This window comes from Rhinichthys klamathensis, unplaced genomic scaffold (genome assembly GCF_029890125.1).
Source record: "Rhinichthys klamathensis goyatoka isolate OS25496 unplaced genomic scaffold, OSU_Roscu_1.1 h1tg000042l_1, whole genome shotgun sequence".
NCBI classification, from domain to species: Eukaryota; Metazoa; Chordata; class Actinopteri; order Cypriniformes; family Leuciscidae; genus Rhinichthys; species Rhinichthys klamathensis.
This window is the reverse complement of record NW_026606589.1, coordinates 2,656,466-2,676,929: the sequence shown is the minus strand read 5'-3', so window position 1 is coordinate 2,676,929 and position 20,464 is coordinate 2,656,466. Positions and strand designations below refer to the sequence as shown.

Here is a 20,464-nt window from a genome sequence, read left to right as displayed (position 1 = left end):
AGTGAAACTGGGCTAAGGGGGAGGGGTAAGGGGGGATATTTCAGGGTAACGGAGGCTGTCAGCTGTGCCGCATGTCATTGCTGTCCAGTCCAGGACGGTCATTGTGGTCAGTGGCATTCAGCTGCAACAGACAGCCGGTGAGTCTCCTTTAAAAACACTGTGACTCTTCAAGTCAAAAATGCTTGGATGAATGAAGATGATTGAGGAAACTGCATGTTCTGCATGTCATTTCAGCAAATGCATCGCTAAGATGTATAGAAAAGGACACATTTGCTAATAAAAGCATGCTGAAATCAACTTGGAACTCGTCCAACTACTAATAATGAATAATAATTTATCTGCTAAAATGTGTTTGAAAAACAGCTATTAAAAACTATAGACAAAATGGTGATATAGATCCAAAAATTGCATGCAGGTGTTGTTTATGAGATAGGACCAGAAGCAAGAGTCTGGGAAGCCTAGTATTTTTGGAGTGATGATAATCTTCTATGAATAGCCAGGCTTTACAAATTCCTGAAGTCTTTCTGTGTCAAAGACCACTGCATGTTGCTAAGAGCACAAGCCAACAGACGGATTGCTAATCAAATCCAAATGACTCTGTATATTTAGCACACGGCATAGCTGTCAATAATGCCACCAAGTCAGTTTAAAAAAGACTGGTAATTTATCTGTGTGTGCTAGTTTTGTTCTAGTTTTATAGGATGACATTTCAACAGTTTAAAGTCAATGCGAGTTCAAAATTGATTATTTATTTGAGTTTCTTAATAATACACATTCCTGGTCTTAACGTGCACCATTCATCATCAATGCTATTCCATGGCAATTTTATTGTAATGCTCTGAAACGACTTTCATCTGATTTAATAGGCATAGCTAATTTTTAGGGTATATGTAATGCAACCTTTCTAAAATATTAGCAAATACTGAAACAGTAATGAAAATAATTGTTTTCCATCGAAGTATGTTAAGATTAGCTCTGTAGAGCATGAAATTTGCATTTAGGTCCTGATCCATTCTGCTAAAGAATGTTTTGCCCATAAAAAAACATTATATAATGGAAGTAAAATGGGCTGTAAATGGTATTTCATGTTGACTTTAATATTCTAAGATGTTTTAAGATGCTATAAACTTTGTAACCTGTAAGATGATGAAAACATAATACAATACACTTTCTCAGAAGCGGTCTAATGACGGACAAAACATATCTCCAACATCGCTGGTCAAAAAACCTCATAACTACATTTGAGATTGATTCTGGAAAAATGTTAATAATATAACGACATGTGCAAGTGCCTGATCATATAAAAAGCCACAACACCGTCAATGCAGCGTTTAATTATTTTAATATAATTTTCCCCCCCTTCAAAAGTAGTTTTGGACATATAAGGTTTCAGCCCGACAGTGACGGTATATAAACTTCAAAAAGCTTATTGTTTCAGGGAAAGCAATATTGACAAGTTTAGAGAAAAGTTGTCTCTATGCTTTCTATTCATTTTAAAGTTTCTTTTGATCGAAGTTGGAAGACTACAGCTTTTTTGAGGGCACATGCTTCTCCCTCTGTCTCTATAGGAATGGCATCTCCAACCAGCATGTTAGCCGAGGAGCAGGTGCACTGTTCCATCTGTCTGGATGTGTTTACAAACCCTGTCTCCATCCCTTGTGGACACAACTTCTGCATGGCCTGCATCGGCAGCTACTGGAAGTCCAGTGCCCTCTTTATGTGTCCGATGTGCAAAAAGACATTCTTCAAGCAGCCCGACATCAGCATCAACACAGTGCTGAGGGAAATCGCTGAGAAATTTAAGGCAATGAAATCCAATCCAGTCGCGAACTTTCAGAAGACAATGCAGCTGGACCCAGGACTCAGGACCCATGAGGAGCTCCCTACAGAAATGCCTGAACTGATTCCTCCTAATGGACCGTGGGCCCAGGCGGTGTCCTGCGACGTGTGCACTGGGCCTCAGCGACGGGCGGTGAAGTCCTGCTTGGTTTGTTTAACGTCTTACTGTGAGGAGCATCTGAAGACGCACACTGCCCGCTTCACCAAACACAAGCTGATCGAACCTGTGCAGAACCTTGAGGACCGTATGTGTAAGAAGCACGAGAGGTTGCTGGAGCTGTTCTGTAAGAAGGATCAGACCATTGTGTGTGTGCTGTGCACTGAGATGGACCACAGGGCACATTACACTGTTCCTGTCGAACGAGAGTGGACAGAGAAAAAGGTAAAAGTGCCACTTCTCATTGCTAAAAGGGCCAATTATTGTTTTGTCCACTATAAATAATGAACAACTGGATGACAGTGAAACGCTTCGATTTACTAAAAATATTGCAATGAACTGGAAAGGAAGCTAGACGCTCTGTATGTCACTGATAAGCATGACAAACACTGCAATACCCATCATGCTCATACATGCTATTATTCCAGTGCTGGCACACCTCTACCCACATTTCTCTCAACATGGGGGGAAAAGCAGAATTCAAGTAAAAAATAAATTGTCAGAAAATAGATATATAATAAAATCTGAAGTTTACATATTTGAAAAAGTAAACATTACTTTACTCATTACTTGTTACTGGCTGAATAAAGTAATCAGATCATGTAAATAATGGATGGCCGACTTCAGTCCTGCAGGGCCACTATCCTACAGAGTTTAGCTCCAACCCTAATCAAACTCACCTGAACAAGCTAACCAATGTCTTCAGGATTAAGAAAGCTACAGGGTTGGAGCTAAACTCTGCAGGACAGTGGCCTGCCCATATATTCTGGTTGCCCATATATTCTGTTCAGTTGTATAGCTAATGTTAGCTAATGTGTGATTTTGTATTAGTGTATGAAACCAGTAATATTTCCTAAAAAGTAAACACAAAAAAAGATTAATTCTATTATACAATTTGCAGTATTTTATGGAAATGAATGGCTTAATAGTCCAAAATGAATTGGAAAAATACTTCAGGAACCAAGGATGCTTCACTTTGTAATTGTGCTCTTCAAGGATTTACTAGGATACAGATAAACTACATCACTAAAAAGAGCTATGCCAGAGCAGGTTTAAAAAGTTTAACACAATATATTGTGATTGACAGGCCTTGTTGAGGAAAACTGAAACTGAAGTTCAGCAGATGATTCAGGACCGACTGAAGAAAGTTGATGATATCAAACACTCCATAGAGTTGAACAAAGTAAGTTTAAGTGTTTATGTATGTATTTCAGATTAGTTAACATGAGCAGATGCTTTAGCCTTTCTCTTCTTCAATACCAATCCACAGAGATCCTCGGGCTGGTGTGACTTAAAGGTGCACTTTGCAACTTTTGCAACTAGTGGTTGGTGCTTAAAACGGGAAGTTACCCACAAAGAACATTGGCTGCATCCATAATTGTATACTTCCCTACTATATAGTTGGTGAAAACAGTATGCGACAAGAGTAGTATGTGCAAATTCACAGTACTCATAAAAGAGTATACAAAAAGTACCCAGATGAGGTTCTGAAGTGTACATATGATGGACACTTTACTAACCATGAGGCCACAGGAGAGTATTTGTGAATGGCAGTGATGAGAGACAACTGACGCTTGTAGGTTATTTGATAATGACAACATGGTGAATGTAGTACGTCCGGATTACATTCATTCTACACATATTCGTACTATATAGCACATACATTATAGAACACGCGAAGTAATTAATTACTTAAAGGATAATTCCGGTATTTAGCACTTTGAGTCTATTTTCTAGTTTGTTTTGGATGAACTAGAGTGGTGGACAGAAATTTTGACGATGGGTCCTGTCTCGACTTTTTGACTCTTTTAGAATCGCTTCAGAGTGGCTGTCTATGGGCATGCACAAACATGTCTTTAAAACAACCCTTAACGTTCGTTTTCAAAACTGTGCAACTGTGCAACTCACCGAGTGGTTAGTGGTGTTCGTTGATGATTAAAAACAAATATATCGGCGTAATGTATGATTTCATTCCGTGTTATTTGCTATAGTGGAGATGACCAATCAAATCAAAGAAGGCGGGGTTTACCATTCACAGAAGACAAGTGCTATAGTGGAAATTTTTTACAATAGAAATGTTCAACAACTGAAAAACGTTGAAAATGACCCCTACCGCGACAGAGAAAAAGTAGAAACAGGCGGTACAGTAATAGCATCTCTAACGATCCTACACCTGCCATGTTGACAAACTACAGCTGATTTCCCGCCACCTCAGTGCTCACGCGCAGGTGTCACTCTGGAGGACAGAGATCCGAACTCAATGTGGATAACGAGAACGCATTAAAAATACAAGGTGAAAACGCAAAGGTAAGATCAGAACACTTATTATCTGGATACAGATCGCATTTTAATACCAGGTGTAAATGGGGCTTAAGAGCTTCAATTTTGATTTCATGGGGACTTTAAGTTGCTTGATATTGCAAACTGTTATATTTGCTATCATATTATTTTAATTTCATTATCATAATCCTAAACACTGGTTTGAATCGCACATAGTTTTACAGTTTACTGCACTTTGTTATTCTTCTAGTTATTTAGATCTTTCCAACTTATTTTGAAACGTGGAAGTAATTTCAATATTCTGTTCTATTTTAATATACGCACAAAGAAAATATTCCTCCATGTTGCAGAAAAAGATGGATATCAGCAGAGATGGACAAAGTACACAACTTCCTTCCTTGAGTGAAAGTACAAATGCTATTGGTCAAATATTACTCCGTTACTGTCACAATAACCACGGGGACCAGAATACTAATCAACAGACTTTATTTATACACAGAGCAAATCCAGGGCAGAAGAATAAACGTAGAAAACTCAGAAGATTGCAGACACATTAAACTTGAACTCAAGCACGAATTCCTAAATGCTCTCATAGACAGTCCTTATGATATCACTCAGATGAGCATGGGATGTTCTCACTGACAGTCCTTGGGATATCACTCACAGATGCACAGGGAATTCTCATACAGACGGTCCATGAATTAACACTCACGGATGCACCGGGAATTCTCATACAGACAGTCCTTGAATTAACACTCACGTCAGTCACTGGAGAAGAGGAGTCGATCCAGTATTTCCGTTCATAGAAGACTCTTGAATAAACAATCACGTAAGAACATAGGAATCACCTCGAGCGTAGAGACGTAGAAACACTCCGAGGCACACTATCACACGGATAGCCAACACGGGAATATCCCCGTTAGAAATGACGATCTCTCACTTAGACACTGGAGTCACCCCGAGTGAGGGAACACAAAGCCACTCGCCGATAACCTCTGGAGCCAGTGTTTCAGAACACAGTAGTAGCACGTGGAAACAGAAACATGAAGTAACGTATAATACCCGGCAGTGAGACAATGGGAGTGAGGAGGTTATAAAGGATCAGCATAGCGAGATCATGAGGTGAAAGGGAACAGCTGCGGTGATGAGTGCAGGTGCGGGGATCCAGGGGGAATGCTGGGAAATGTAGTGCGGGACAGGACCAGGGAAAACCGTGACATCACTCCCCCTTCCGGGAGGCGCGTCCTCGCGCCTAATAACATCCGAGGGGATGGAGGGTGGGCGTCCTGGAGTCCTACCCGGGGGGATAGGGAACCAGGGACCAAGGACCAGAGACTCCAGGATAGTAAGGGACCAGAGGATACCAGGGCGGGGCTGGCCAAATGGTCGACCACGGGGGAGCAGGCTGGGTGGTTGACCATGGTGGCACAGGCTCTGGGCTGAGCAAGACCACAGACGAGTAATGCTGTGGGCCGGATTGGGCCTGGGGCTCGGGGAGCTCTGGGTTGGATGGAGCTGGTGGTCTGGGGTACTTAGGGCTGGCCGAAGTTAACGGATTGGGATGTTCTGGGCCGAACGGAGTCAGCGTCCAGGGGAATTCGTGGCTGGGCGGCGCCAGCGTTCTGGGGCGCTCCAAGCTGGACGTAACCGGCGACTTGGGTAACTCGGAACTGGGCGGACCCAGTGGCTTGGGTAACTCGGAACTGGGCGGACCCAGTGGCTTGGGTAACTCGGAACTGGGCGGACCCAGTGGCTTGGGTAACTCGGAACTGGGCGGACCCAGTGGCTTGGGTAACTCGGAACTGGGCGGACCCAGTGGCTTGGGTAACTCGGAACTTACAGTGCTTGGCTTGGCGGGCTCGGTACTCACAGCCCCTGATTGGGCGGTCACTACATTCTCAGACCCCGAGTCAGCGGGCAAAACCTTCACGGTTGCTGGCAAGGCGGCCATTAACTCCACGGTTTCTGCTTCGACGGGCGCTAAGTAAAGTGCAGGCTCATCTATTCTCACGTGGGTTGTGGGCTTGGCAGGATTAGTGTGAAGTGCGGGCTTGTTGGGTCTGGTGCGAGGCACGGCCTGGACAAGACTGATGTGACGAGCGGACTCTGCAGGACTGATGAGGTGCATTGGCTCGGCAGGGCAGACGAAGCATGCTGGCTCGGCTGGGCAGCCGACAGGCGCTGGCTCGGCTGGGCAGACGACAGGCGCTGGCTCGGCTGGGCAGACGACAGGCGCTGGGCAGACGACAGGCGCTGGCTCGGCTGGGCAGACGACAGGCGCTGGCTCGGCTGGGCAGACGACAGGCGCTGGCTCGGCTGGGCAGACGACCGGCTCTGGCTCGGCAGGGCAGACGTCCGGCTCTGGCTCGGCAGACGACTGGCTCTGGCTCGGCTGGGCAGACAAGATGAGCGGATTTAGCTGGGCCGATTGGATGTGGGGCATACCTGCGAGCTCCCCGGACTGACATCAAAGGGGGGTCGAACAATTTGGACGCCAGATCAGCACTGTTTGAAACCAGCTTACGTGCTCTGGGCCAGGTGATCCCCGCGACTGGTCTAGGGCGGATACTGAACTCCTGCTCGGTGGGTTTGACTGGGCTGATTAGTTGAACAGGCTTGACTGGGTTGAGGACAGTACATTCAGGGAAAAAACTATCCCAGCAGACGGATATAGCCTCCCTCCAGTCCAGACCCGAGACGTCAAGAAGCTGCCGCGGATCGACGTATTCGGCCCCGATCCTGTAGCAGGCCTTAATCGTCTCATCGCTCAGGTCACAGTCCTTGGCCAAAGAACAAAATTTAACAGTAAAATCAAAAAGATCGCGGCTTTCCTGGGCCAGCGCCGCGATCTGTTCCCAACACATCCTGGAAGGGGAATCGGTTAAAGCTGGGACTGAACTGGAACTTGCTCAAGTGTGTGGCCGGGTATTCTGTCACAATAACCACGGGGACCAGAATACTAAATCAACAGACTTTATTTATACACAGAGCAAATCCAGGGCAGAAGAATAAACGTAGAAAACTCAAAAGATTGCAGACACATTAAACTTGAACTCAAGCACGAATTCCTAAATGCTCTCATTGACAGTCCTTATGATATCACTCAGATGAGCATGGGATGTTCTCACTGACAGTCCTCGGGATATCACTCACAGATGCCCAGGGAATTCTCATACAGACAGTCCATGAATTAACGCTCACGGATGCACGGGGAATTCTCATACAGACAGTTCTTGAATTAACACTCACATCAGTCACTGGAGAAGAGGAGTCGATCCAGTATTTCCGTTCATAGAAGACTCTTGAATAAACAATCACGTAAGAACATAGGAATCACCTCGAGCGTAGAGACGTAGAAACACTCCGAGGAACACTATCACACGGATAGCCAACACGGGAATATCCCCGTTAGAAATGACGATCTCTCACTTAGACACTGGAGTCACCCCGAGTGAGGGAACACAAAGCCACTCGCCGATAACCTCTGGAGCCAGTGTTTCAGAACACAGTAGTAGCACGTGGAAACAGAAACATGAAGTAACGTATAATACCCGGCAGTGAGACAATGGGAGTGAGGAGGTTATAAAGGATCAGCATAGCGAGATCATGAGGTGAAAGGGAACAGCTGCGGTGATGAGGGAAGTGAGTGCAGGTGCGGGGATCCAGGGGGAATGCTGGGAAATGTAGTGCGGGACAGGACCAGGGAAAACCGTGACAGTTACAAGTAAAAGTTGTAAAGATCGATTTTTACTTAAGTAAAAGTACAGAAGTACTCGTTTTTAAAAGAACTTAAGTATCAAAAGTAAAAAGTAAATGTCAATGCATTGTTTTATTATTGTTGCATTGTTGTATGTAATACAACTACAAGTTTTGTCCAACTTCTTGGACAAAAACTACGATAAAACCTGTTGGAAAGCATCTTTTGCAGCGATTTTTGTGTGACCATATCAGTGAACACCCCAGACCACTCGGTGAGTTTCACGTCTTTGTAAACTAAAGTTTAATGCGTTTTATGAAGGATTGTTCCAGTGCACCTACGCAACCATTGTGGAGGTGGGGGGGTGCAACCACAGAAACCGAAAATTCTCGGGCCAGCAGCATGTGTCCAAATTTCAATCTTAACTGTTCTATTTCATCAGAAACGATCTTAAAACAGGGCTTTAAGTGTAAAATACCGAACTTGTCCTTTAAGTACAGTACTCAAGTAAATGTACTTTGTTACTGTCCACCTCCGCCATTCGGACCTTACCGGACCATTTCTTTATTTACAGTAACAAAGAGGAATGACATGAAACTGACCATTTACCGTGAAATATAACCCAACAGCCCAAGTTATAAATCATTATTATAAGCTTGCTGTTTTGATTCTTAGCAAGGCAAGACAGTTTTAGAAACAGATAATTTGATTTATTATGTTCTTGCTCAATAACAGATTTTTAACCAAAAAAACTTCTGTAGAGCTCCTTCAAATGGTTAAAGAACTATATCCAAAGGTATTATTATTAAGTCATGGTGATATGCAATACATACATATGCATATATATATGCTAAACATTTCAAACAAACGTTTTTATTTATGTCTGCACTTAGCCAGGAGGGGGCCTGGGTGGGCCTAGGCCTCCTCATTTACATGTCCTCAGATTTCTGTTTGCTTAAAATAAAATAATTTAAAAAAAGAAATTTAAAATTGTTAGTCTAATTGATAGATTGACCAATCAAAATGCTGCACGGTAAAATGCGGCTGTTTTCAAACTTGATTTGATTATGTCACATGTTGTGCGTAACCTACGCTGTCATCTTTGAGTGAGAGTTCATTAATATGCAGTGACAATGGCTGGTGCGCAATGTACAATATTACGCTTTTTCAAAAAAGCACGGAAAGATGAGTGAGAAGGAGAAAATGTGCCATCTACATCCGAGTCTGCTTCAGCTTACTACGAGGTGACAGTGAGTGAAGTGGCACCTGAGAAACACACAGAAACGCATAGGCCTATTTCATCCAAGGGGGTAATCCATCGACCGGAAGTTGAAGCCGGCCGGGTGACGCCATGTTGTAGCAGAACTTCACTTGCGTGAGCATTTCCATTGACTCCCATTCATTTTGGCGTCACTTTGACAGCGAATAACTTTACATCTGAGCCGTTTAAAGACTCCATTTGTCCATTATTTATTTCTAAAGAAACACGACAATGTATAAAGGGCTCCATTAGCTTCTATGTTACATTATGGCCCCGTAGAAACAGATTTAGTAAAAATAGGCTAACGATTGCGTCATAACCACTCGACTCTCTGTCGCGCTGAACAGAAATTACCGTACAGACAGGAGGAGAAGCTCGCAGGCAATCGGGGGGACGTCCCGTCAAGGGAGAAGCCCATAGATAATGAGTCCATAAAAGCAACGGAATACTTACTCCTGCTCACTCACGCCAAAGAACTCTTTGCTCAAGTTCCCCGTCTCTGCAAGATTAACGTTGGCAATTTTCACGCACAGCTACTAGAAGATTAACGTCTGTCAGACAGGTTGCTCACGTCATCAAGCTTAGTTTGAGTCGGTTTGAGTCTGCGCGTCAGGAACGGAAGTGCTCAAAAATCGCTAAAAATGGGCTTCAACTGTCTTAACTGAGTTCCAATGAGATGGCTCTGTCCACTTCTTATACTGTCTATGATTTCATCACAGGAGTGTTAGTGGTGAGACCATAGGCGTCGATTTCGGTGGGGACGGTGGGTACGCGTCCCCATCAGATTTCGTCATGAGTCATTTTGTACCCACCACTTTTTTTTTTTAAAACCTTGAGCTCAATTTAGCCGTTCTGCTGATGCGCTGGCTACACGCTTATCTGTTCATAACACTGCAACAACTGTAACATTGGGATACGTTTGGGGGAGGGGTGGTTGGCACGCCAAATCGAACTTGTTACTTTGATTGGAATCACCCGTGTGGGAATCGCACATGATTGGGTGATGTCAGTCATCATAATAGCGTTCATCTGTGCGACACATATTTTTGCTTTTTCAATCTTGGCAAAATTTGTATTGCAGAAGTTGTGTTGTGTGTAGGTACTGGGAATTAAATCAAAATATTAGCAAAAAGGCATAGCCACACATTTTATATCATCATAACCACTTAAAACTGTCAAAGAATCTAACCAGAAATTTGGTGATCACTGATCGTGATTTAGGTACATTAAACCGTTAAGCTTTTTCCTAGAATAGACTCAATGAAGCAGAAACGCTTAATGTCAGATAACGTCCATAACAATTGGACTTTGGGTTGGATTTTTTGACAGTTTTCAGTGGTTATGAGGAGCAATGAGAGAAGTTTGGTGATTGTTGTTTAGGTATATTAAACCACGTAAAGCTTTTTCAAGTTGGGACTTATAAATCCCATGAAAACCGTAGAGAGTCAACCCACAGCCGCTCCGCTGGCCGCTGCCCTGCTGAAAATGTGAAGCAGAAACGCTTAATGTCAGATAACGTCCATAATAATTGGACTTTGGGTTGGATTTTTTGACTGGTTTCAGTGGTTATGAGGGGCAATATGAGAGAGAAATTTGGTAATCATTGTTTAAAGGAGTCATATAATGGTCCATGCACTTTTACAAGTTGATTGTACTGAAATGTGTGTTGGCAGTGTCTGTACACAGCCATCATATAATGATAAAAATCCATCCAGTGGTTTTGTTTTAATCTCCTTATATGTTTTCCCCTGCCTCAAATCGAGCCGTTCGAGCCTGTGACGTCACAAGCTCGCACGCCCCTCCCGCGATTGTTGAATGACAGCCGCGTTTCAACACAGACCCGCCCTCGCTCGTGAGCCAGCTGTCAATCATAGTCCGCGCGGATCGGCGCGGTCATTGTTGATATGCTGGAGCACTGTCTATGAGCAGAATGGCGTCTAAGCGATTGTGGTGTTCTGTTCTTGGGTGTAATAATGAACACAGCAGTCATTTTAATGTTCCTAAATCCGAACCGCCGAAGACGCAGTGGCTGAGTTTGTTTTCGAAGGGAATATTCCCCACGAGCAACGTCAATGCTCTCATGTTTGCGCGAATCATTTCACACATCAGACTGCTTTATAAACGAGGAGGTATAAAGCTGGTTTTGCTAAGAAGCTGCTCCTGAAAGGATCGGTACCATCTATTCGTGTTCCTGCAGCTGCTACAGAAGAACTGAAGTGAGTGTAACGTTTTATTAAACTTTATATTAATATTTATATTAATCCTTGTAAATCGCTAGCTGCACGCTTCACAATGAATGCGTCTAAGGTTTACACTCAGGGTACATTTCGGCATGTTTTCTATGTATGACGTTCTCAATATAATGCATAATCCCACGTTTATACTGAACAACGTGTTATGGTTATTGTGTTATTGTGTTACAAACGGTGTACGCCAGAGCCGGTGTTCTGACGATTTGTGCTGCCTCGTCGAAAAATGCTACCGTAGCGCGAATCGATCACAGAATGTCGATTAATATTAAATGAAATACAATTATAACACAATTCTAAGTTATGAGTAGCTACTGTATACTGTAGACTACTGTTTTTATTTTTAAAACGGTGTGAAAAGTAAAAATTATCATCAAATATTCATCTTTGACTTGTTAAAGCACACCTTTCCTTAGTAACTGAAACTTTCAGTTATTCTTGTTCAGCTGACTGACCGTACAAATATTCATATGGTAGTTGGCATTTTTAAAAGGGAAATTACTTTATAACACATGAAAATTTACCTTTTGTTAAAAAAAAACTGAGTCTGCACATGCGCATAACCAGTAAGTAGCAAATCTCGATGGGTAGCATGAATCGTCAGAACACCTGCTCTGGTGTACGCATAGAACAGAGAGGCGGAGTCAGCAAAGCTCATGATCATTTAAAGTCATATACACTGAAACGGCGTGCTGAAAACAGAGCTGTTTTTTACCAGGTAAAATAAGTGTTTTCTTACAATACTAATGAGAATTTTTAATTAAAGTATATTACAAACTTTTAATTTAGACCCTAAAGAATCATATTAGCTTGTACAAAAATGGCATTATATGACCCCTTTAAGTACATTAAACCACGTCATGTCATATTGTCAACATGGTACTTATGAAGCAGAATAGTGGGTCATATGTCTAATGCTTTTTTTAAGGCTTTCTTCTTCATAAAACGAGTCGGACATCATCACATTTTTGTATACATTTTTATTTATTTACATTAGTAAGCATTGTACCCAGCACTTCTGAAAATGCACTTCCGAATGCGTCTCTGTCCCCAGCACATTTCAAACCAAACTGACGCCCATGGGTGAGACTTCCACGACACAGATCGGCACAATGCCCAATGACAATTGATGAACCACCTTCACAACCAGTGATGACCACTTTTCATTACACTGAGTTTGCCGGAAAGAATCGTTGCTTTTCCCCAAAATGGTACACTGAAACAGTGAAGTAAAAATGCTGTAATTTGATGCTGTATACATTTGCTTTTAAATCTTTCCCTGCTGTTTTTCGAATGTGAATTGGTGGATTCTCTGGACTGAGTATGATGTAATCATTGATACTTTTTATAATCGTAGACTCATGTAAAAGGTTATAATCGGCGAGCTATGATGTAGGCTGTTATGTCTGTTCTTCTGAAACGGTGAAGTAAATATGATGTTAAATATGTGCAGGTGTTAAGCTATATATATAGGCTATATATATATATATATATATTAGTTGCCCCCTCATTTTAAGATGGGACCCCCCAAAAATAAAATTCTGGCTACGCCCCTGGTCTGCACTGATTAGTGTGTATCTCCTCCCAAACACAGAGCAGCGCTCAGAGAGATATTGAGGACAGCATGCAGGTATTCTCGGATCTGATCCGAGCAGTCCAGAAGGTCCAGGCCGAGCTGGTGCTGGACATCGAGGAGAAGCAGAAGAAGACAGAGAGCTGGGCCAACCAACAAATACAAGAACTGGAGCAGGAAATAGATGTTCTGAAACTGAGAAACACAAAGTTAGGGTATCTCTCACACACTGAAGACCACATTCACTTCCTGCAGGTAAAATATTTTTACCCTATATTTTTTTTCATGTAATCTGTTCTTCATTTTTACTAATGTAAAAAGTCTTCACTGTCAATTTTGTTGATGTGGATAATTTGATTCACATTTAAGAATGATTAAACAAATCTAGAGACCCATGACTATTTAAAAACTCATAAGCAACTTGCATAATTGTACAGTGCTAAAAATGACCTCCAAAGTGTTTTGTGATCAATGATGGCAACAAACATTCAAAGGTTGCAGGATGTTTTTCAAGATGTATTATTCAGAGTCTGCTAACAAAGAGTTTAGATATACAAAGATGGCACACTCATATTACTTATGAATGGGAGAAAATGCAATGCCCAATATGGTGTAATACGTCCCGCCTTCTAAATAAAAGAGCCAATTGCTAATTAGTAAGGTCATTGCATTACTGCAGCTGCCGTTAAAAGCTCCGGATGCTACCGAAATATTGCAAATATGGATGGCGAGTGAACTTTTCTTGAAAGGGAATTTGCTGCTAATCTCTGTTGTATGCCACACAGCTCCTTTAAAATGTCCACTGTCTTCTCCTCCAGAACTTTACATCATTAATGGCTCATCCAAACACTAAAGACTGGTCTGAGACCTGTGTGTATGCGGATCAGTGTGTTGGCACCACCAGAAGAGCAGTGCTCAAACTAGAAGAGACACTTACAGAAGAAGTGGACAAACTTGTAGAATTGGGTAAGAACTTTACTGTTACAGTATTTTACTAATGCACATCACTCTTTTTCTGCCCCTATACTTTATATTCACCTCAACAAGTGGCACAGTTTTAAGACAGATTGGCTGTAACCATGAAGAATTAACTGTTAGGGTCTTCCTGCCCTTGTGAAGTAGTGCATAATTGTATAGAGTGGCGCAGGTATGAAGTCACTTTGTAGGCCAACTAGCAGTTAGCGTCACACTGGTTCCCTTGGCAAAAACCCAATAGGATTTCCCCATAGGCTTTTGGATTATTGCAAAAAACAAGCTTTGTGGTCAACAAAAGTTTATGATACTTACACGTTTTGTCCATTAAGATAATTTTCCCAGATGAACACAACGTTTATGAATTTTGAAGTCTATATGCAGTAGCCAGAAGTAAAAAGGTAAAGGTAGGCTATAAACAAACTACACCACAGTCCCATGACTTCAACGTCACCAGCACTAAGCTTCCGACTACTCTTTCAGTTTTATCTAAAAACATTTTCCCAAAATGTTTGAGTTACAATAGTTTATTAGAGCATGATTATAAAGATAACGAGGCTGTAAACACAGACTGAGCTGACCTGTTCGCCATGATGACGTTTATTCTCCCTGACAGACTCTGTAGTCCCATTTAGCCACTTGTTAGCAACTGCCTTTTTAAAGACACATAACACCTTCAAAAAATCACAATTGGGGTAATACTGATATTTATGTCAGTATTACAGTATTGGTCAGTATTTATATTAAAACTGACTTTTATGTCGTAGAATAAAACGTCAAAGTGTCTTGAGCTTGTGTTCACCACAGACATTATTACATCCATTTAACCAAAATCCCATTCAAAAAACTCATTGACACCAGGACGATGGAACCAGAAATGCTACAATGCTAACTCTTTACCCCATTTTGGCCTATGAAATGATGTCATACTTACACCACTTTATTGAATGTGCACTTGTAGTGTAGCTACTTCAAATCTTGTACTGTCCTTGCAGATTATATAATATTAATAAAATAAAATTCCTCTTAAGTTTACCAAAAAAGAGTACACTTTCATGGTGGGGCGGTTTCCCAGACAGAGATTAAGGGCCCTATTTTAACGATCTAAGTGCATGGTCTAAAACGCAGGGCGCAAGTTCACTTAGGGCGTGTCCGAATCCACTTTTGCTTGTTTAACGACGGGAAAAATGGTCAGCGCACCAGGCGCATGGTCTAAAAGGGTTGTCCCTATTTTCTTTATGAGTAATGGGTGTGTTTTGGGATTTAGTCTCATCACCCATTCCCTTTTGTGGGGCGGCAGGGGCTCATGTAGGTTGTCTACAAACCGGAAGGTTGGTGGTTCAATCCCCGGTTCCACCTGACCAAGTGTTGAGGTGTCCATGAGCAAGACACCTAACCCCAGCTGCTCCCGACGAGCTGGATGGCGCCTTGCATGGCTGACACCGCCGTCGGTGTATGAATGTGTGAGTGAATGTGAGGCAATATGTAAAGCACTTTGGTGGCCATTGGGTCTGTGAAAGCGCTATATAAATGCAGTCCATTTACCATTTAAATGCCAGTTGCGCTCGCACCATGGCGGATTCGCTATTTACATGACGGAATTTGATAGTGGAAAGACCGAACGTGTCTCCAGAGCGCAAACGGAACTGCTCGTGCGCGAGGTTAAAGCTGTGTGTGTCTGTGTGTGTGTGTGAGGTTAAAGCGCAAGCAGACCATCTATGTGACGAGCCAGATTCCATCAAATGTACACAACAATAATCTTTTACATTGTAATCATTTTATTTGAAATATTTCGCATGTGTGTGTGCTGCTGTGTGTCCCTGTGTGTTTAATAAGCAGAGTGTACACGCATTGTGGACCCGCCTATAGGCGCATATACGCTCTTTAAATAACAAAGAAAAAAACTTTAGACCAGGTTTCAGTTGGTCACTGGCACAGTCTATTTCTGTTGCCTCAAAATAGCAACACGCCAACAATGTGCCTGAACACACCTCGTTTTCAGACCAGCGCGCCCATGGGCACACAAATGGGCGCAAATGCATTTGCTATTTAAACAACGTGGCGCAGGACGTGAAAATGATAACCGCGCTGGACTGAAACTAGCAAAAAACACTTGCGTCGTGCTTGGCGCTGCATTGCGCCGGGTGTACGATTGGAATAGGCCCTAAGCCTATTCCAAGACTAAAATATCTAGGTTCTAATGTAACGGAGGTTATGTCAGAACTGAACTGATGAGTTGGACTAAACAAGCCAATGCACATTGGCGTGCAAGATTTGCATCGCACACCCCGCCCTGTGAATCAGGAATATAAGGAAGTGCGTTGAGGCCACTCAACAAACAGGTTACACTTCAAAGCGTAGGTGTGTGTTTCTACGTGCCTCGTAGAGGGTGCTCTTGTCGAAGTGAAAGATCACTGGTGGTGGTGATCTACCGCTTGTGGTAGATCACCTAATCCTCCACGTCCCGTCCAGAGACCTCACCTGTGTGTGTGTGAAACTGCCCCTATGTTTCTAAGCACACTTTTAAAAAGTGCAGTTTGTAATAATGTCAATTTTTTTGTTATATTTTAGATTACATTTTAAAATATTGTGTTTTAATAATCTTTTGTTGTGCTTTAAAGTACACTTTTTATGTGTTGACTAACATACAAATGCACAAACATTATTATTCAATGTTAAAATGTATTTTAAACATATTTTAAATGTATCAAATTGCAACTTCATCATTAACCCTTTAGAACCGGCTGTGTCGTCGCCGACACAGACAAGCAAGCTGTATTCATTGTACCGTAACTCTTCAACCGTTCACACTATCAAAACCATTCAAATTGCCCCTGACAGTAGACAACATGCGCTTTTCGGCAATATACGGCTTATTACGGTAATTCTGTCAGCAAATGACAGCAGCTTTCTGGCAAAGCGGGAAGGAAGGATTTGAACAGAGAGATACGAAGCGCGGCAGGTTAGAGTGTTTTGGATTGTATAAAATAGTAAAAGAAACTAAGAAATACATCGCGAAAGAAGTGGTAGACAGCAGAAGAGGGGATTGGGATGATTTTTAATGAAACTTGGGAGGCGGATGGTCGTTACTCTTTCACGTATCTTTACATGTGGTGTATGCATGTGTATGTGTGCGTGCCTATGAATGGACACATTTGTATGTGTGCGTGTATGAAAAAAAGTGTCCTAAATGAAAACTGTGCAACCCAATGTCACAAAAAAGACTTGTATCTGATGTATTATACTTCATTTTTCAACTTTAAAGTGTTAGTTCCTTTCGTTTGTGATTTTTCTGTTTTTTTTTTCTAAATAAAAATCAGAAAATGTGTTCTCGTTTTTTTAAATTTTTGTCTATTTAAATTCTATTTACAAACTCACCACACACAATAATGGTCAATAACTGTAATTTGTTGAAAGCTAATCTTTTTCTGAAAAAGATGACACCTTGCACATGAAGATAGCACATTATTTTAGAATTTTGCAGTCAAAAAATCAAAATGTGTGAAAAACACCTATTTTAGCTTCAGGTTCTAAAGGGTTAAAAAATAGTGTAATTGTGCAAATATATGACATGACATGACATGACATAAAAGGTTTTTCTAAAGTTTTAAAAAAGTAAAATAATTATAAAAACCTCTCAAGTACAATCCAACCTATAAAACAATTACTTTTTATTAATTTATTTATTTTTGTCATCTTAAACAGAGCTGAGGAGAGTTCAGAAGTACTCAGGTAATGTTTTCTTGTTCATTTAATCGGTCATATATCACTAGACCGCTTTGCATTCAAGTGGGTTTATCTCTGCCTGGTCTGTTTGATAATCTACTTACTGTATGTCTCTGTTGTATGTCCCCGTGAAGTGGATGTAACCTTTGACCCGGACACGGCTAACCCTTGGCTGCAGCTATCCGAGGACAGGCGTCAGATGCGTCATCTCGGAGCATGGCAGGACCTGCCCGATACACCAGAGCGCTTCGATACGGTGGTTATTGCACTCGGCCGTGAAGAATTGTCATCCGGACGCAGTTACTGGGAAGTTCAGGTGGGCGAGAAGGACGACTGGTACCTAGGTGTCGCCCGGGCATCTGTTAACAGAAAAGGGAGGATTTCGGTGAGTACGGCTCACGGTTATTGGGCTTTAGCTATGAGGAAAGGGCGAGAATATCGTGCTTCTTCCTCTCCACCCCTCCTGCTTTCCATCGAGCCCAAGCTGAAGAGAGTGGGCGTATATGTGGACTACGAAGAAGGACAGTTGTCATTCTATGATGTACAAAACAAAAGTCACATCTACACCTTTGTGGACTCGTTTAAAGAGAAACTCTTCCCGTTCTTCTACCTCTACTGCTGCGATAAGGCCTCTGACACTATGATGATCTGTCCCATGCAAGAGACGTCTCATACTAAACAGTGCTGAAACATGAGCTCCATTAAGACTTGGTCTGGTGACATGACCTGCAGTACTGCTGTTTTCTATCCTGTTACTATGTGTGTTTGAGAACTGCTTTCTTTGCCTTAATTTCCTGACTGTTATATGGATATTTCTACAAAAAAATTAAATCAGTTTTATTGCATGGCCATACAAGAGCAATTATGACAAAGAACCAAAGCATACAAAACAAATGAATAAATATAATCCATGTTTACACATTTGTTATACGTTATGTGTATAATTGAATAACGCCTCAGGTTACGACTGTAACCATGGTTCCCTGAGAGGGAACGAGACGTTGCGTCGAGACGCTGTGGGAACGCCCCTGCGTGATTGCGTCGTGAAGTACGTGTATAATCAGTCCAATGGAGAGACGAGACGTCATAGGCGGGTGACGTCATCGACCAGGAAACTATAAAGCACACCTGAAAACAGACCGCGCTAGCTTCTGATAGGCCGAAGCAAGTCGATAAACAGGCATGCAGGGAGTATGGCAGGGCAACGTCGTAACCTGAGACGTTCCCTTTCAAGGGAACTTGAGCTGCGTCGAGACGCTGTGGGAACACTATACCCACTAGTGTTGTCAAAATATTCGGTACTTCGGTACCAAGTCGGTACAAAATTTTTTTAAACGTCACGGTACCAAGTACCGGTGGTACCGAGTACCCGGTCAAACCCGGTTCTTGATGCGCATGCATGCACAAAGGGCGTGAAGTTGCGTCCTCTTCATGAAAGCGCTGAGACATGGTGACCGACGGCGCTGCTGATGTGGTGTCTGTGTATATTAAACTGCAAAAAGACTATTTAAATATTAAACCTGCATGTTCTGCTTGTCTCTGTGTGAATGAACAGCGCAGACGCACGGTTTCATTTACGTTACCTCACACACAGACACACACACACACACACACACACACTGAAGCACGAGTGACGCTCGCGCTGTTTTCAGTCTCTGCTGCCTCACGATATAATGACATGATTTATGATTCAATTCATCTCCGAGAGTCACTTCATGAGCATTTTACCGTTTCATTTGAGAAAAACTATCGTCATATCATACACGCACAGAAACTCAAAGGTCTTCACGGCAACCCGTCAAAATAAAAGTTTGGTTCAACTTAAAGAAATTGACAGAAATAATTATATTAGGCTACTGTACAATAGATTTAACTACGTCTCCATTAATTAAAAATACTACTACTAATAATAATAATGTGTGCATAGAAGGTTGCTTATTTTTCACTTGATTTTTTTATAAGCAATATTTCTCAATATCATCAAAATTTTCATTTAAACAGCATGTAGCCTTCAATGCTTTCATAAATTTACCGTCATAAATAATAAAGTCATTGAATTGAATATTTTTTTTCAAATAGTTAAATAAATTGGAAAAATAGTTCAAACATATTTTGCTGTGGTACCGAAATTGGTACAGAGAACTGTAATATTTTAATGGTATCGGTACCGACTACTGGAATTTTGGTACCGTGACATCCCTAATACCCACTACACCATAATAGCAAATGCCTGTTCTGTGTGAAGTCATTGCGCACACTAAGAAGCAAGCACCCTAAACCCCGGAGTGGAGCCTAGATCCAAGTCATAGCCTTTGAGGCAGCCATACTCCTAGTATCTTGGTCAGACGCCTCACAGTGCCGTGAAGGAAACGTACTACAGGGTGCCTCCCCAAGGATAAACCACTTAAAGGGACGTGTTAAGCAGCTAAGGCCGCCATGTACACCTTTAGTGTGGAGGGGGATAGACCAGGAACTCCAGCACTGCAACCACAGGGCAGATAACTGGGTCCAGCTGGTGCTCTCCGCACCAGGAAGTGAACAATTTCCACTTCAAGGTGTAGAGTTTCCTCGTGGAGGGAGCTCTGGAGTTGAGGATGGTCTCAACAACCTCAGTTGAGAGACCTGAACTTATGAGCTGGGCCCCCTCAGAGGCCAAGCCCAAAGTTTCCACAATTCTGGACGGGGGGAAGGATCAACCTGCTCAACTGAG

At 42.2% G+C, this 20,464-nt stretch overlaps 1 protein-coding gene across 1 annotated transcript; it reads left to right on the top strand.

Annotated features, from left to right (window-relative positions):
• Positions 1-55: 55 nt before the first annotated feature.
• Positions 56-18,649, top strand: si:dkey-46i9.6 (E3 ubiquitin-protein ligase TRIM58). Its single transcript, XM_056247073.1, has 7 exons — positions 56-137; positions 1,569-2,221; positions 3,084-3,179; positions 13,078-13,311; positions 13,875-14,022; positions 17,734-17,760; positions 17,889-18,649. The coding sequence occupies exons 2-7, from the start codon at positions 1,571-1,573 to the stop codon at positions 18,440-18,442; spliced, it is 1,710 nt and encodes a 569-aa protein (XP_056103048.1). The 5' UTR covers positions 56-137; positions 1,569-1,570; the 3' UTR covers positions 18,443-18,649.
• Positions 18,650-20,464: the final 1,815 nt, after the last annotated feature.

What these genes read in the sequence shown, in the direction of transcription:
- si:dkey-46i9.6 (XM_056247073.1), top strand. Translation starts at nt 1,571, where the DNA reads ATGGCATCTCCAACCAGCATGTTAGCCGAGGAGCAGGTGCACTGTTCC. An exon ending in GAGAGTGGACAGAGAAAAAG is followed by an intron (nt 2,222 to 3,083) that starts GTAAAAGTGCCA and finishes TGTGATTGACAG; the next exon opens with GCCTTGTTGAGGAAAACTGA. An exon ending in ACCACATTCACTTCCTGCAG is followed by an intron (nt 13,312 to 13,874) that starts GTAAAATATTTT and finishes CTTCTCCTCCAG; the next exon opens with AACTTTACATCATTAATGGC.